This window comes from Toxotes jaculatrix, chromosome 6, assembly GCF_017976425.1.
Source record: "Toxotes jaculatrix isolate fToxJac2 chromosome 6, fToxJac2.pri, whole genome shotgun sequence".
Classification (NCBI taxonomy): Eukaryota; Metazoa; Chordata; class Actinopteri; family Toxotidae; genus Toxotes; species Toxotes jaculatrix.
In genome coordinates this window covers 9,373,178-9,391,603 of record NC_054399.1, presented here as the reverse complement: position 1 = coordinate 9,391,603, position 18,426 = coordinate 9,373,178, and the positions used below count along the sequence as shown (strand labels likewise).

Sequence of the window (18,426 nt, the reverse complement as noted above, 5' to 3'; positions counted from 1 at the left end):
TTTTATGACTTTTGGAGGTCAAATATACTATGACGTTTTTTATGACATTTTGAGGACGAAAAAATTTTTGTCTTTTTTTGTCCGATTTTGACGCATTACTATACTATGACGTTTTTTTATGACTTTTGGAGGTCAAATATACTATGACGTTTTTTATGATTTTTGGAGGTCAAAAATTTTTTTGACTTTTTTTGTCCGATTTTGACGCCTTACTATACTATGACGTTTCTTATGACATTTTGAGGTCAAAAAATTTTTTGACTTTTTTTGGCCGATTTTGACACCTTACTATACTATGACTTTTTTTATGACATTTTGAGGTCAAAAATTTTTTTTGACTTTTTTTGGCCAATTTTGACGCCTTACTATACTATGAGGTTTTTTATGACAAAAAGGTCAAAAAACTTTTTTGACTTATTTTGGCCTATTTTGACGCCTTACTATACTATGACGTTTTTTATGATATTTTGAGGTCAAAAAATTTTTTGACTTTTTTTGGCCGATTTTGACACCTTACTATACTATGACGTTTCTTATGACATTTTGAGGTCAAAAATTTTTTTTACTTTTTTTGTCCGATTTTGACGCCTTACTATACTATGCCGTTTTTTATGACTTTTAGAGGTCAAATATACTATGCCGTTTTTTATGACTTTTGGAGGTCAAAAAATTTTTTGACTTTTTTTGTCCGATTTTGAAGCCTTACTATACTATGCCGTTTTTTTATGACTTTTGGAGGTCAAATATACTATGACGTTTTTTATGACTTTTGGAGGTCAAAAAAAATTTTGACTTTTTTTGTCCAATTTTGACGCCTTACTATACTATGACGTTTCTTATGACATTTTGAGGTCAAAAAATTTTTTGACTTTTTTTGGCCGATTTTGACGCCTTACTATACTATGACGTTTTTTATGACATTTTGAGGTCAAAACATTTTTTTGACTTTTTTTGGCCGATTTTGACGCCTTACTATACTATGACGTTTTTTATCCGATTTTGACACCGTACGGCCATATGACATTTTGAGGTCTGAAAAAAAAAACTTTTTTGGCCGATTTTGACGCCTTACGGCCGTATGATGTTTTTTTATGACATTTTGAGGTCTGTTTTGAAGCCTTACTATAATACGACCATTTTTATGACATTTTGAAACCATACTAAAATATAACTTTTTTTTGGCCTATTTTGAATCCTTACTATACTATGACGTTTTTTGGCATATTTTGAGGCCATACTGAAGTAGAACTTTTTTTGGCCTTCTTTGAAGCCTTACTATACTTTGACGGTTTTTTGGCATATTCATAGGCCATACTAAAGAATGACTTTTTTGGCCTATTTTGAATCCTTATTATACTATGACCATTTTTATGACATTTTGAGGCCACACTAAAGTATGACTTTTTTGGCCTATTTTGAAGCCTTACTATACTATGACCATTTTTGGCATATTTTGAGGCCATACTATACTATGACCATTTTTATGACATTTTGAGGTCACATTAAAGTATGAATTTTTTTGGTCTATTTTGAAGCCTTACTATATTATGACCATTTTCTTGACATTTTGAGGCCATACTAAAATATAATTTTTTTTTTTGGCCTCTTTAGAAGCCTTTTTTGGCACATTTTGAGGCCATACTAAAGTATTAAAGACTGTTATCATAGCGCCACAAAGATAAAAGACTTTTAGGAAGGAAGTTACATTCAGGTAAGAGCGCTCGCTCTGTGTCGCGGTTGCACGGGGTCGAGCTAGTCAGGTTGGACTCGGGGACTGTCGTGTGATGAACGATTAGCTGTTTAGCCTTAGACTATCTTGGCTCAGTGTAACTGGTTCAAAAGCCTGCTGGCTCATAAAGAGGGTCAACTGTAATTTTTACCATTTCAAGTTTTTCTACTTCTTTATGACACCAAAATCTTTATTACCAAGAACTCACACTATCCTATATTTAAGTTTTAAGTTTAAGTTTTAACTTTTAATACTTTATTCATGCCTGCATTCTACATATTACTATATTACACTGGTGTTCACATTACAAACATTTTCTGGAAAAACAAGCATGATTCATAAATAAAAACTTCCTTAAAGTTAACAGTTTTCCTCGTCCTTGACAAAGAGTTTGCAGTGCGATGATAACAACACATAGGTAACATCAGCCTGCTATTTACTGTGTGTCAGTCTGTATGTCAATAGTGCTCTACTCTCATCCCTCAAAGTAATCACATGAGCATGGGGGTGGTGGTGGTGGGGGGGGGGGGGGCATTTCAATCATCATCAAAAACAGTGCATGGTTAGAAAAAAAGCATGACAAAATAAAGTTATATATACTCAGATAGTTGTTTTACTAGTTAAAGTCTAATTAAATCTGCATCACAAAATAAACATTTCTATTTGGGTTTGAATTAGTGCATTGCTCTTCTCAACTGTGGAATGCAAGATTACATACAGCAGTCAGGTTGGACTCGGGGACTGTCGTGTGATGAACGATTAGCTGTTTAGCCTTAGACTATCTTGGCTCAGTGTAACTGGTTCAAAAGCCTGCTGGCTCATAAAGAGGGTCAACTGTAATTTTTACCATTTCAAGTTTTTCTACTTCTTTATGACACCAAAATCTTTATTACCAAGAACTCACACTATCCTATATTTAAGTTTTAAGTTTAAGTTTTAACTTTTAATACTTTATTCATGCCTGCATTCTACATATTACTATATTACACTGGTGTTCACATTACAAACATTTTCTGGAAAAACAAGCATGATTCATAAATAAAAACTTCCTTAAAGTTAACAGTTTTCCTCGTCCTTGACAAAGAGTTTGCAGTGCGATGATAACAACACATAGGTAACATCAGCCTGCTATTTACTGTGTGTCAGTCTGTATGTCAATAGTGCTCTACTCTCATCCCTCAAAGTAATCACATGAGCATGGGGGTGGTGGTGGTGGGGGGGGGGGGGGCATTTCAATCATCATCAAAAACAGTGCATGGTTAGAAAAAAAGCATGACAAAATAAAGTTATATATACTCAGATAGTTGTTTTACTAGTTAAAGTCTAATTAAATCTGCATCACAAAATAAACATTTCTATTTGGGTTTGAATTAGTGCATTGCTCTTCTCAACTGTGGAATGCAAGATTACATACAGCAGGAACAACTGAAACGGCATGAATAATAGACTTTTTCCATACTAGAATGGTTTCCATTTCTCCTTTCAGAATGTTTGGAATAATTCTATACTAAGAACAATAGATTTCTGCATTTTTCTTTTGCTTTACCAATCACAGTATTTTCATTCAGACTTACATATTTCAAGCTTGAGTCACAAATAGTGGAAACAAAGCAGGTGTGAGCATAGAAGGAGCAAAACATGAGAGGCACTTCATATCAGAACAAGATTAAGAAACCTTATAAATGTTTAGCAACCAACATTTCTATCATTAAAGCAGCCTCTACTGTGTCGAGTAATGGATGATCCGTCAGTGTCCTGGTCATGGTGAGAGCCACCATCCGTGAAACGCTCAAATTCTTTTCTCTCAAAACTCACAGTGGATCTTACACATTTATCTCTATTTTTGATCTCACTGAAACAATGGTAATGAATAACGGCATCTACTGAACTGAAAAAAAAAAACAGATGAAGATTCAACCTTCTCTGAGACAAAACAATGACTTAAAAACTTAATTTGATTGGCAGCATAGAGTATTTAGAGTTGTTACTTTGCATGTTGTGATGTTTGTGTGTGTGTATGTGAATGAAAAAGGAGGAAAATGGCTTCATCCCTGTGTCCTCTTTTCTGGTGGGGTGTGCTAGGGGCTCGCTTTCCTCGCACTGACAAGGTAGCCCTTAGACTTGATGATGCCTCTGCTCTTGACAATAATGGAGTAGCGCAGGACCCACTCCAGCCTCCAGTCAGCGATGTTCAGGTTCTGTGTACCCTCCTGCAGTGCTTCCTGGAAAGTGGCTGCTGACATCAGCTCTGAGGATGGAAACACGAGGCCAAAAGGAAAGGAGTTTAAAACTCAAAAAAAAAAAAAAAAAAAGACTGGTACATGTGACCAGGCCTGGACTGGTAATCGGGCATACCGGGCATTTTCCAGGTGGGCCGACAGTCCTAGGGGCCGATGCTGTTGTTTTTTTTTTGTTTTTATTTAACTTAGAGACCGGCCCACAATTTAGATGGGGTGGCCCATTGGTCCATCTTCAATATAGACAGTGGACCAAACCAATCAGCATATAGTAGCTTACGAGAGCAGCCCCACCCCTTTCTCTGCACTGATCCCCGCCAGTTTCATAGTGTTGAGGGTAGAAACATGGAGAAGCGGAAGAAAGGAGGTACGGAGAAGTTGGGGGGCTAAAAGATTAAAAAATCTCGCTATAGACGCAGCAAAATGTGCTAAAATAACAGACATATTCTCTGGAGGGGCTGTTGTAGCCTCCACGTCCTCTGCAGCCCAGGTTGAAGGTGAACAGGGAGAGGAGCAGCCAGAGACTGTTGACACGGAAGTGTAGCACAGGCACAGCAGGTAAGCAGGTAGTAGTGTTAGGATAATACCGGGACTTTTAGGTGATGGACAGGCATGAAAATCGCTCACCTTTCGGCGAAATTCGCCGGTTTGAAGCCAAAACAGGTGACTTACGTGAATCGTGTAGAATTACATGAGAATGGTGAGCAATGAATAATGTTCTTATTTCCTGTTGCATTAAATTGTGTTTTGTTTTCGTTCCGTGCGAGTTTTTTCTACAGTATCACTGCAGTTAGTATGAGATTTTTCTGATTATCAAAAAATAAAAATGTAACCTAAAGATAGTAAATGTTTTGATGGTTTAGATAGTTGCAGTTTTTCCAGATAGTTCCAAATTTTTTTATTTTTAATTTGGTTTTTTAGGTTTTCTATTTATCACTTAATAAATTGTAATAATCTGTCCCTCTCTTCCTGTCTAGTCAAGCCAGGCTGTTGAGGTAGCAGTTGAGGACCTTGTATACAAGATGCATTTAAAATAAACCATTGAATGTGTAGTTACTGCGAGTTTGCTGGTGGTTTTGGGAGCTGGGATTTTTCCTTTAAATGTTGCGCCATGGTTTCCCCTAGGCCAAGACGTAACAATAGTAAAATACATTGCTTCGGGGAACACATATATAAATTAGTTCGTTGTGCACCGCTAATTATGAGGGGCCGGTCTAAGCCAAAAATGCCAGGGCCGTTTTTTTGTCCCAGTCCAGCCCTGCATGTGACCTATGCAGCTCACACTATGAGATATGCTGGTGCTGCCGCTGACCCAAACTACAATGCATTTATTAATTTAAAAAAAAAGCTTAAAGGGATATGGCTTTTTCTATCATGTTCTTATTATAACAAAACCCAAGAATAAATAAAATATTAAATATTTAAAAATGAGTCACAGATATATACCTTTATCTTTCAAAAAGGCTGAGTAATTTCCTAAAACAGCTGGGAACTGTAGTTTTTAGCAAATGTTACTCAAACAGGAGTAAACTGGACTTTTATAAGGGACTATTTTCAAACGTGGATTAATACCCCTTTGGAGTGCTAGTAAATATTAATACTATTTTAAGTATACGCAGCTGACTACAGAAAAGTACAGAGCTCATGTTCACAACTTGTTAATAGGATCAGTTCATTGTTGGTTTTGGTCTTTTGACAATAAAAAGGATTAAACCAAGGACAGAGAGCACTTGATTTGGGACAAACTCTCAGTGAACCTTTCGACATCTAGAAACTTTGGAAAAAAACAGACAAAAAAAAAAAAAACATCTTTTACCTTTGGGATCGTTGTGTGTGAGGAGCTGGATGTCAAACTCCTTGGCAAAGGCTGTAAGATCAGGAGGCATCACACAGCAGGAGGCCAGGTTGACCTGGTTACTACTGGGTTTCACCTGGTTCAAGAGAGGAAACACACTCAAAGATTGGCTTCATTTGGTTCAACACAGAAAATTGCCAATGGATCAGCTCTACCAATGGTACACTAGCTCACAACAGAAAAATCAGCATCACTGATTACTTCTGAAGGTGACACAAATTAATTCTCACATACACAAGATTCCCACTGACCTGAGCCCAGTTGTAGAGCTGTTCCAGCAGATCTTTGTCTAGGTCAGAGGTGCCAATGGCAGCGATCTGCTGGCTCCTGACCAGGGTCTCCAGCTCCTCCCAGGCTGGCTGAAGATGAGCCAAAGTTTGATTGTCACCCTCCAGGAGCCGAGGAGGCGCTATGATAACAGAATCCAGCTGGGACACTGCCAGCGTCTGGCAGGCTATGGATGAGAGAGAAACAAGGTTGTAGCATAAGTAGACATAAAAAAAAAAAAAAAAGTTTACATCTATTATGTGTCACTTTTTAAAGTACATTAAACTTTTGCTGAAGAGATTTAAAGCTCACCCATCTCCACTGCTTCTCTGATAGAGGACTGAACCGACTCGCATAGGAACAGCTTTACTGCAAGAACAAGAGAAACAAACATCTCACCCCTGACACACTGTAGCTGTTTTTTAATCAGTGGTACTACTTATTACATATTCACTAATTGACTTATTCTTCATTGGTTGTTCAGTGGGAATGCTCTGATCAATACGTTGCCCACTGAATTCAAGGATTGTCTTTATAAATGATTTGATCACAGATCCTTTAAACAGGTGGAGCAAATGTAAACTGCGAGAGCTACACTCTTGTGTAATGCATAGTTAATCACTACATTGAACTACTTACAGGAAAAGATATCAAGTTGGAGAATATAATTACATACATTCCGATAACCTGGTTCTTCTAAAACAGGCACTAACATGCAGCGCCTCATCAGTCATATTTCTCTGTCACAACAAGGTTAATAAATAATTTTTAGTAATTCTAGACACTAAGAAAGTGCAAGTGCATGAAAACTCACTGAATGTGTTATTTTATAGACTGAATGTTCCTCTTACAGACTACAAAACCAGTGCTGACCTGAAACTTTCACCTCCTCCCTCTCTTCAGGTGTGATAGCATCTGTTCCCTCAGAAATGGAGCAGTCAAGAGTATCTGGAAAGTCCTGCGTGACAAGAGTTAGACTGTGTTAGATGAAATGCATAACATTCCTTGTTACTATCGATCTGTGGTAGTTTTTTGTCATTCAAACCTTTTGTTAGATAAATGTTGCTTATGGCTTTATTTCCTTTTTTGCAACATTTCAAAAGTTTACTTCAAATTCACTTGTCAATTACATGCAAACACGACTAATGTGTCATGGCTTACTGAACTGATTTTATTTTCTTAGTACATCAGAGATGATGAAGAGTGAGTTTATTAGATACGTTTAATACAGTAATCTTAATAAAGTGAACATGATGTTCATTTATTGACTTTCCTAGCGACTTAGTGACTTTTACGTAAAAGTGGCCATGCTTATTTAGACATGAGACCAATGTGTTAAATTTCCCTTACATTTACATAACATAGTGCTTATGAAGGTGGTGTATGTCGGAAAGCGGCGTTATACAATAGGATACTGAAAAAAAAGCTTTATAATATGAACTTTACACAGCACTACACTCTAACTTATGTTTTTTTTTCCAGCCATAAATATACAGCAAACACAACCTCAGGAGGTCACAGGACCCTGCCCCAGCACAGAATATGTCTAACAAGCTTTGTATTTGCAAGTATTTAAGACCACCCCAGTACAACTCTTTCAAACTTCCCCCATCCCCATTTGAGTCCAGTGGGCGTGGTGATAAAAGCTGAAGCAGATTAGCTGAGCCCAGCGAAAACAGCCAGACCCGGGGTGTGTTCAGCAGAAATGGAGATTCACTATGTTGGTTCTTGCAGCCTTTTTAATCCTGAGTTCAATCTCTTCTGAACATTTTAGTTTGAGGAAAGCAAACTGCTTTCCAATGCTACGGCTTCCACTTTGTAAAAGGCATATCATTCTTAATGGATAAATCTCTAGAGAGTTTTTGTGCCCCCAACCCACCCCCACCTAACCTATCAGACTGACAAACATTTGGAATGGCGCCTTTGGCAGCCAACACTGCATGAACATTCATCATGACAGCTTCTTTTCAGTAAGCCTAGAGGCATCCTTTGATGTCCGTCACTACAGTTATTTTACTTTCCCAAGCACTGGAATCCAACTGCCCGACAGCATAGTAGCACGCTGTTGTGTAACTGCAGGTCTGGCCACAACTCACCATCAATGCAAATACTGTTGTGTTTATTTGTCGATGTAATAACTAAATATATGCAAAACTGGTGTACGCTGTGGTCTCACAGTGTAGTAGAGTCTGAATTAGGTCAACTACTGTTTTCCACTAAATGTCTCCCCACCTTGGATGGTAACTTTGTCGAGGAAAACCAGTCGCTCAGTGTGGCTTGAATGCAGTCTTGAAGCTGAAATATCAAAAAGAAAAAACATGAAGATAAATTAACATCCATAAAACATGAGTGGTTTTTATTGAGGACCCCTGAAACTCAGCTGAAGCTTAGAAGCTTTTTATCCAGCAGACTCCACACTAGCATCTGGACACCTGCTCTGTCCACTCATAGGCCTCAGCATGTTACAAACAATGAAATAAGTTCAGACAAACTTCCTAATCTCACAGTTGAACAAACCAATTACAAGTGTGGAACAAGGAGAAGAGACAAGACAAGTTCATCTACCACTGGGTGATTTATTTTTAACCTATTTACAATTAAATAACCATGTGGTGTGGGGGCAAACTGCATCAGTTAAGAAAGAGATGTATGGACAAGTGAGAAATGTTCGTGTGTGTGTTAACAGCAGCAGAAAATGTCAAACAAAGCAAAACCTGGAGATGTGGAGCCCAGCAAAAGGGAGACTGGGACAGGCTTAAGCAGGCCTGGCAGGGGCTTAAACATTAGCTTTACAAACCTCAGCCCTGATGCTGTGTTAATGTCACGTTTGTGCCGTGTGAGTGTTCATGATATTGGACAACTCAAGACAGTTTTATGATTGCAAAGTTGCAACTTTACATTAGGATATGGAAGGCACAGCACATAGTGCTGTACCCAAACTACAGCCATGCTTTGGGGAAAGGTGAGTTTTTAAGCTGTAATACAATGAATGGTATGTTAGCAAAAGTAGTCATCAAAAAAGTCTAATCAAATCCTCTCAGGAAAAACCTGCTGCAACCTTTATGTAACGACTATGCAGCCCTAAAATCGACTGACTATTAATCAGTCCATAGAAAATAAACTATCAGCTATTCTGATTGATTGTGTAAGTCATTTAGTAAGCAACACACCAACATCCACTAGTTCCAGTAGTTTCTCTGTTTCATATCATAGTAAATTATATCACAGTAAAATTATAGATTTTGACCACAGATTCAGTGCTGGCTCGTTGGTAACTGCAATATATTTTAAGGGGGAAAACTGTAAACAGTGACAGTGGAGCACCTGGCCGCAGGTGATGTGGATCACCTGTCTGATCTTTCCGGGTCTAGTTTTGTGTTACGAGCCTACAATCAACAATAATTCACCACTGGTTACTGCTCGTAAACTGTTCACGTCGAGCTGGATTACACACTCACTTACACGCCTTTCTCACATAAACACAATAGACTGAAACTGTTCAGCTAGTCCGCTTTAGCTTAGATGCAAGTCTCCAAATACGAACTTCGGCCAGTCTTATTTCTCTCTTTATGAACGACTTACACAACATTACATGTCTTGTTATCAGATAACACACACTGGCATCCATAGCCGGTTAAATATTTAGCCAGGTAGCCTGGCATTAACTTGCAGGCTAAGCTAATTAGCTACTGCGTTGGAAACCACTACCGCCAGTTAAGACATTAGACATCTTTATAGTTTTACTTTATCTTCTTACCTCTTCGCTGGGAGAGCCTGGGCATTTTTTTTTCAGGCGACTCCGGTTAACTAAATTCCCGGTGTGGAGCCTGAGGTTCTTGGCGTGGTTCAACAACATCTTCGCCTCAGTGTTCATGTCGCTGTTTTGAGGATCCATGTGGTTTTTGGGGGGATGGGGAGGGGGCGGCGGCGGCGGCGGCTAGCTAACAAGCTGCTAAACAATGTATGATCCGATGAAATGTGACCGCGGGCAAACGCTTTCGCTCTTTCACTGACCGCTACAGTAACTGCTGGCTGAAAGCAAACAACAGCACGGCTACTGAAAAGTGTTGTAGTCAGGATGACTTGCACTCAGTGTTGACGGACTTGCTGGTTCGAAGGCAAAGCCGGTCGGTGACGCCCACACGGAAGAGTCGGTGATGCTCCGGTAAAACCTGGTGAGGGTAACGTTGAGTAACAGACTACATCCACAAAACAGGACTGGATCGGTGGAGTGGATTTGTGTACTTGAGCAGTTCTTGTTGTGGCCGCTAGATGGTGCTGCAGCGTTTCTAATTATTTTGACTGTACATTTACTTGTTAATAAACTCTTACAATTCGGTCCTCCCCTTTTTCCAGTTAAGCAGACTGACAGTATTACATTATGGTCTCTGTTAATAAATCCCAGCTTTTTTAGAGAAATGTGTTTGTACTGACAAGCTCAGCAGGGCTCAATGAGATTAGAGAAGTTAAGTTTTGATTTCCTGTAATTGTACTTTATTTTTGTGTGCTTCATTTTTTTGTACTTTGTATTTCTACCCCACTCTGTGTCAGAGATAAATATCACTACATTTATTTGACAGCTTTAGCTATTTTGCATTTTAAGGTTTCGCACAGGAAACATGATAGATTCTTTTAGGTGTATTATTAAACATCCTAACAGCATTTAAATTACAACCAACTACAACATAAATGCTGTTTAAACAGTGATCGTGATTGAGCAACATGAGAATAATTTGGAAAGGGGTCACGCTACATAATGACTACTTTTACTTTCGATTCTTTTAGTAAACGTTGCTGCTAATACTTCTGTAATTTTACCCTGAATGCTGTACTTTTAATTGTTGCTTTAGCTGCTTCAGTTCCTGGTATTGTACGTGCTGGCTTACTGTTACTTGACTTACTAGGACACTTGAGTAGAACAGAGCCATGGTTTATGTTATAAGTAACACCAGTGTAATGCCAAGTTAAAATGTTTGTTGTGAAAGATGTCTAAAAGCTGAGTGTTTCCAACTTTTCTGTTTGGGTAAGGCAATCATCAAGAGGCACACTCGCATCCAAAGAATCTTATCATGGAAACAAAATAGTTCCCAGACACTACCATTTTGCTCCAAGTTCTTCTTCTATGGAAATTATTGACAATGCTTCTACCATAAATTTCACAGGTGTGAGAAACAAACAATAGCAACATTTTTTTTGCATGCTGTCTTTCATTCAACTGTATGGATTTATACCTCTATTACAACATTTATATATATATATATATATATATATATATATATATATATATATATATATATATATATATATATATATATATATATAGTGTAATTTCTCCTACTTACTGAAATGTCAAGACATTGTCCTCATATGTGATGTGTCATCGCAGATTTTCTATATAAACAGATGTGCTCACCTTCAAATTTACCGTAGTAAACTCATTTGTGGTGGGAACACTGACAATTGTTCATTTACAGTAAAATAATTTGGAGTAAGATAAAAGTGAGAGGGTACCCTTTTCTTAAATCTCAGAGTAGGTCGCCTTTCTGTTTCAAAATGACCCTGGCCCTGTAAACAAAGCCAGGTCAGAAGTGTTTCTCCCAGATAGCAGTAGAGGAATTTGACCCATCTGCACAGTCTTAACCTCATATCCACTCAGCACTTTTGGGGTGAACTGCAACCCTGACCTTATAACCCAGCATCAGTGCCTGACCTCACTAATGTTCTTGTGACTAAATGGCAGGAAATTCCTGCTACCCGGCTTCCAGATCTTGTAGAAAGCCTTACGGGAAGAGTAGAGCTTGATAAAACAACAAATTCATTGCCATTGTTCTAAAAGGAAAAAAAATCAAAAAGTCAAAACATATAAAAACCATATGAGTGCAATGTTCTGGTACTGACTATTTTTAGCCACATAATGTATTAAACATTAATCTGTATAGACTCTTTCAATATTTTACATAAAGACTTGAAGTACATTTGACATTTGCTTATCCACATATCCACTTATGACACCTATCTAGAGTGATTTGCAACACTGCTCTGATTTATGATTCAGACATCATCATATTAATACAAACATCTGAAAGCAATCAAATCACTGCAGGGATGAGATGACCGAGAGTGGACAAGGAAGTAAACCAGAAAACCTTGGACCTCTTCAGAACATAAACATTTCCCCAGTGTAGAAAACACTGAGGACACTAAGGTAATTTCCTCAGTGTTTTTGACAGGAATTTGTGAGTTTCAGCAACTTGGAGTTAGTAGTTATGTTCTACACATATTTGGTAAATTCAGAAGCTGATTCCAAGTTACAGACACAGACTATGTTTAAACCAACAATATCTAAACATTTTAGTGTGGCGTTGAAATTGTGTTTAGTTCACAGAAACTACAGATGAAAACTTCATGCTAAATAAGGTATGAAAAATACAAATCATTAATAATATACATTTTATCAACTCACTTTTTGTGACTTGTCGGTCCTATAAGAGACATGGGGAAATGTCACAAGTGGATTCATGACTTCAGTATTTTTTTTTTTTTTTAATTGTGGATACAACCCTGCTTGTAGTTGTTGTTAAGACCACAGTTCTCATTTCTGTAGACTGGGATCTTATCTTATCCTGAATGCTTTTTATTCTGGAAAAATGTTAATTTAACAGCACCACGGTGAACAAACTTCAGCTTTGGTTACAGTGGTACAGAAAACTGCATAACCTAGAATTTCCTATTGACATAGATTTTATATGCATAACTATGTAAAGGGCCAATGCAAGTGCAAAATGGACCATGAATAACACAGGATAGATTCAACATTCAGCATTCTCCAGGAATATGATTTGAAGCAGGACTGGCATGCAAAAGGGCTGCAGCTGTTGAGGGAACCAATAATGCACAAATCCAGTTCATCAGTTGTAAATTATACTTAAAACACACACGATAAACTATCTCTGGAAGGGTGTCATCAATCTGGACAGCTTTAGTACCATGATATTCAATTAGTCTTTGTGTGAGGAGGTAACTGTCCTGCGGCTGTGGAAGGAGGCACAAAAATCTTTACCAGGTCCAGACATGCTACACCATAGTTGAACATGACAAGGATATAATTTTTAAATGGCTTCTTTTAAGTTTTGTGTGACCTTGACAACACTGGACATACACTGCTACCTTTGTTACTCAGTGTCTCAGAGAAAAGCAATGAAAAATCCTAGTTTGATTGATTTCCAATCAGACACCTTGTGTGTAAAAGCAGGTGTGTGGTTGTTTTCTGTCTTTACTGATGACAGTTTTTTGGGGGTTAGACAGTATCTTGTTTACAGAAATCATGAGTTGGAAAATGGCAAACTTTTTTTTTCCATTGACATAAAAAAAAGTGGCATTCAATGATCGAATTGCACTTCAACTGAGCTGTGGAGTCTGGGCAAAGGGGAGGGCTGATTTCGTGTGCACTATAAGAGTACAGAGGCACCACAAGCTGCACTGCATAAAAGGTTTTCCCTCCCAGGACATCTGTGAAATACTGAACGAGAGCAGGTATGTTTCTGTGCATGTTCCCTTGTGTTATTCTTGGTGCCTTTCGAACTTTACAGACATGTTGCTATGTGGTCCAAGTAAGATGTCAGAGATATGTGCAGGGAGAGGAGTCCAGCCATGGTTTTTTTTTTTTTATCCCAAACACGCTTGGTTTTTGTAAAAAAAAAAAACTCTCAGAACACTTGAGATGAAACAGCTGTGCACAGTGGGAAACCAAGGATTTAAATATTTTTAATCACGGGTCAAAGACATTGAATTTTTCTTTCACAAGAGCACAGAGGGGGCGTTTGTGATGGAAAAATATATCAACAGGCCAAAATTTACAGGGCACGGGGGTGGTGGGGGGTGAGGGGGGGTTGGGATGTCTCTGCTTCCAATTTTTATCTTCTTTTTGATTTAAGCTGTTTGTTTCTGTGCAGTGAGCCACACAACGAGAACAGCAGCAGCAGGAAAGCAGCAACAGCAGCAGCAGTCATGAAGTTTCAAGCTATTTTCTTCCTTCTCCTCCTCACCTGCATGTACCTGAGTCTTGCACAAGGTAAGAGGAACAGGTTAGAAGTGCTTCACACCAGAACTATGAAATCATATTTGTGAAATGTAACTAGACTGCACACATTTAACGGGTCATTTCCACAGTAGCTTAATATTGTGCAGGTAAGATTGTAAGTTAAAATCTAAAAATATAGTTTTGGTGAAACTGAGAGTACAGCTGTGGACAATGTGTATTTTGCTTTTTTTTTTTAAAAAATTGTTAGCAGCTGTATTTCATAATCCACATTCCTTTTTATGCTGTTTCTAAATCCCTTCTTTCAGTGAGGTGAATTACTCCACTCAAAACCATGGACCACAACAGCTCATAACAAAGTGTACTCTGCCTAGGCTTGCTATTTGATACCACATTGATGTGGTGAGCTTGTGACATGTTTGAAAAAGAGAAAAGAACACACATCACTTTAATTGAGTGAAATGGCTGATCTTTACAAACATTTCACCCCTAAGCAAGTCACAGCACAAGAAGGGAATTGTGGATTATGGACATGTTGTGTCAACACTTAAGTAAAACTGACAGTTTCTTTATCAATAGAGCAATGCCTGACCACTAAGATGCCAATACATCAGTTGAATCTGGGGCTTCAGCCTTCCCCCAGATATTTTCAGTATTCAGAAAACTGACATTCTAATGTAGCAGAGGTAACTTAATTTGGAGCATTGGAGGGAAGGGGGGCACATGCAGACCACAAGTTCAGAGTTAAATGATAACACGTTGGACCAATAGAACATAGAAAAAACCATCCTACTGTTGTGACTTTTTCAAGTAAAGTTGCAAGAAATACTTAGTCAGTGTTACAGGAACAACCACACCAAAGTTGAAGGAAAAAAAAGGTCCAAATTCCCAGAAAATCAAAGACATGACATCAGTGTCATCAATTACAGCTACAGCCCTGATGGTAAGATAACTTTCTAGCAAAGACAGGCCACACTCACTTTTTATCTATGCACACTGTGAAATCTTTTCCACAACATGCTGTGGCAAACACCTCTGCCAAGTATGTCAGCTCTACTTTTAGATGTCTATGAATAGCTCAAATGTGACCGTATACATAGACACATAACTGATGTATACCTGTGTATCTCAATATTTGTATTAACTTATTGTGTCCTGAAAAAAAAAACACAACCAGCCATGTTGGTGCATGTAGAGAAAGTGAAGATGACCTGCAGTGAACTGAGCCTGGGTCAGATATTTAAGTGAATATTTATGTGCATGTGTGTGTATGTGTGATGAATCAATAAACAGTGCTCTCTTTGGCCCTTTTTATTCATAAGCATATTGGCATGCCAATAGACAGACATACAAACACAAACGGGACATTAAAGTTTGCTCCCTGAACACCAACCAGAGAGCACAAATGTCTCACAGAGAGTGAAATTTATCTCACTGTTCTCTGTAACTCTATGTCTTGCTCTCTCTCACCAGGCTCGTACGGTAACTGTTGCCTTGGCCATGTTAAGAAGATGAGAAAGTATGCCAGGCAAAACATAGAAAGTTACAGGATGCAGGAAACAGATGGCGATTGCAACCTCAGAGCGGTTGTGTAAGTAACAAACATTTTGGCACTTACTGAGCATTTTGTTTTCACATTGTTCGAACTTCCCACCACTAAAATAAATTGGCAAAGGCAAACGGATAAAAGAAACAACCTTCTTACTGAGGAAGTGATTGATCTAAACTTTTAAAGGTGCACACTAGTGTCTTTGGTTGCTTATAAAACTTGTGCAGCAAGCTTGATAACATTACTGATGTCTGCAGGTTTCAGATCAAGAAGAGGCCTTCACAAGACAAACAGCCAAATATCTGCGCCAATCCACAGGAACCTTGGGTCCAGGCCCTGATAAAGGGCGTGGACAGGCGAATGCAGCAATAAGTAAAAAGTTACACAACATACTTAAACAATGATGTAATGTAATGTTTTACAGAAAAGTGTGTAATTTCCTCATCATCATAAAACCTTTGTCTTTGTAGACCATGAAAAGGACAGAAAGAAGAGAAGGATGGGAGAGAAGAGAGCAGCTTTCACTTTCGTGTCAGTCATCAAATTTCACCTTTAACCAAATGGATTATGTTTCAGTAGGTTAGGTATTTCCTGGTGCTGACAGGCAATGTAAATCATGTACACAGTTCACTATAACACGGACATACCCTATCCTCAAATCTACAGCAAGCATAGCAAAATTCATTTATACTGTATGTTTATTATGATGTTGTTCACTGTTCTGTGCTAAGTAGAGCCAACTGCTAGGAACGAGCCATTAGTCGGCAGCTTTGAAATGTATGTACACCTGTGTGTGTGTGTGTGTGTGTGTGTGTGTGTGTGTGTGTGTGTGTGTGATGTATATGTAAAACACATTTTTGGATTAAGCTTTTTTTTGTTAATAAACCAGATTTCTGTATTTTTGTATATGCACTCTATTGTACGTTGTGTCTTCCTCTATCAAATAAAGAAGCAACACGAACAAAGACTCTGGGTTCTGTAATAGTTAATCAGAAAAATACATTCAACATCCAGCTGTTTTAAATAATTTCTGTCCTGATTTGGTCATTCCATGGTTGATTTTCCAGGGTAAAACAAATAATGACATTTTTATTGGATACTAATGAAACAAAGCAGGCTTAGCTTTATTCAAGTAATCTCTCACTCAGTATAGATTTGGCATCAGGTTGAGCCAATAATTAATAACATTATCAAGATTTCAGCGCTGCAAAGCCTGGCACTCTGGAACATATGGTTTCCAACTCACTGATCTGCTGTAAAGCTGGTTTCCATTGCTTTGATGGTAATGCTGATGGTAAAACATTGATTTAAAAGTTAAAAATCTGCTGGATTCTCAGCTATCCAGTCCATTGCAGCTGGATTAAAGTGTAGGTGCAGAATTTTTCAAGTATGTTTTAAATCCAGTCAGATTTTCATATGTACCTCAAAGCAGGTTTTGTTTGCAGGAAGAAGTCCTCCTCCAGTGTAAGCCACAGCAGACAAAATCCACAGCCATCATTCTGTGGAGAAATATACAAGTTTATATGAAGTTATTACGTGGTTTCATTCAACATCAGTTGCTCTAATAAAGTGAGTATCTTTTTGTCCTTCAGACTGCTGAAGCCTTACATTAGCTTCAGATTAACTTTTCGATGTGTGCTTGCAGGACTGTGGATTCTGTCCAAAATCACTAAACCCCCTTTCACAACAGACAAAAACCCACTAACACCCACTAACATCTGGCTTTTGTCTTCTGTGGGAAAGGGCACAATCGGAATTCATTCCCAGGTGAAATGACTCTGCAGTTGACAAGGGTATTTCTTTGCTCCAGCTAATTTTACCCCCTTTTCCCAGTGTGATGCTATGACGTGCTTCGAAGTAAGAGTCGTCTGCACATAAATAGAAAAGAAGACATATTGTTTTTTATAGTCCGTGGGAATAACAGCCAGTATAGAATAAAAGCAAAAGATATTAAAAAGTAGTCTTAACATAGCCACTGACCTCTGTGCTACTTTCTACTGTGTACCCACCCAATTTTTGAAACGTTACACACAAGGAAAAAATAACAGAAAGGCAAACTCGTCCTACTGACAATGGGAAAGGAGTAAATTGTCTTTTTGTGGGTTTACCCATGTTTAGAAAACCCTCATATACACAGTAACTTTGGTGTGAAAATTACAGAGCAAGGGATCTCTTCATGTCTGATATGAACAGGAGGAATGATTACAGCAATGTACATATGGGCACTTGTGAACCAATCCCCATATAATAATGCTGGACCCAGCTGAATTATTATACTTTTGTAAATGATCCTATTGAAACAAAGTGAACCTCAGGCCTGGGGTTTCTGGGCAGTTGCACATTTTTCCCAGCTGCTAATCCAGCCTTGATGCCTGTGGGATTGTGTTCAAGTCTTGCAAATATTTTATCACTCATGCAAGATGTCACTCCTTTCACAGAACTGAATGGATGGATTGTGAAATGTCTTCAAACGTCACCAACAGAATAGAGCATGATGGGGGCCTGGCGCCAAAGACATGTTCCACAATGTTCTTGGTGCAAATCCAAACATCAATTGTCTGTTGCACGTCAACCTCTTAGGTTTCTCTTCACGTTTCCTGTTTCTCAGCTAAATAGCTAATACTGTTAATAAAATGCAAAAATTGTAAGAAACCAAAGCACAGCTACTTTATGTTTAAAATGTGTCCCAGTTTACTTCACTTTTAATGTCTTCCAGCTGTGGGAAACTCTTCCATTACCTTTGTACATTGC

The 18,426-nt window shown here is 38.3% G+C and overlaps 2 protein-coding genes across 2 annotated transcripts; one reads left to right on the top strand and one right to left on the bottom strand.

The window, feature by feature from the left end:
* Positions 1 to 2,644: 2,644 nt before the first annotated feature.
* On the bottom strand, positions 2,645 to 10,218 carry gclm (glutamate-cysteine ligase, modifier subunit). The gene is made up of 7 exons (XM_041040942.1): positions 9,846 to 10,218; positions 8,321 to 8,383; positions 6,962 to 7,046; positions 6,401 to 6,457; positions 6,073 to 6,275; positions 5,783 to 5,897; positions 2,645 to 3,977 (listed from the first exon to the last, which is right to left on the bottom strand). Exons 1-7 carry the CDS (start codon positions 9,981 to 9,983, stop codon positions 3,808 to 3,810), a joined length of 831 nt encoding a protein of 276 aa, XP_040896876.1. The 5' UTR covers positions 9,984 to 10,218; the 3' UTR covers positions 2,645 to 3,807.
* Positions 10,219 to 13,483: 3,265 nt separating this feature from the next.
* On the top strand, positions 13,484 to 16,642 carry ccl25b (chemokine (C-C motif) ligand 25b). Its single transcript, XM_041041186.1, has 5 exons — positions 13,484 to 13,621; positions 14,041 to 14,159; positions 15,600 to 15,717; positions 15,933 to 16,047; positions 16,146 to 16,642. Exons 2-4 carry the CDS (start codon positions 14,096 to 14,098, stop codon positions 16,045 to 16,047), a joined length of 297 nt encoding a protein of 98 aa, XP_040897120.1. The 5' UTR covers positions 13,484 to 13,621; positions 14,041 to 14,095; the 3' UTR covers positions 16,146 to 16,642.
* The last annotated feature ends 1,784 nt before the right edge of the window (positions 16,643 to 18,426 follow it).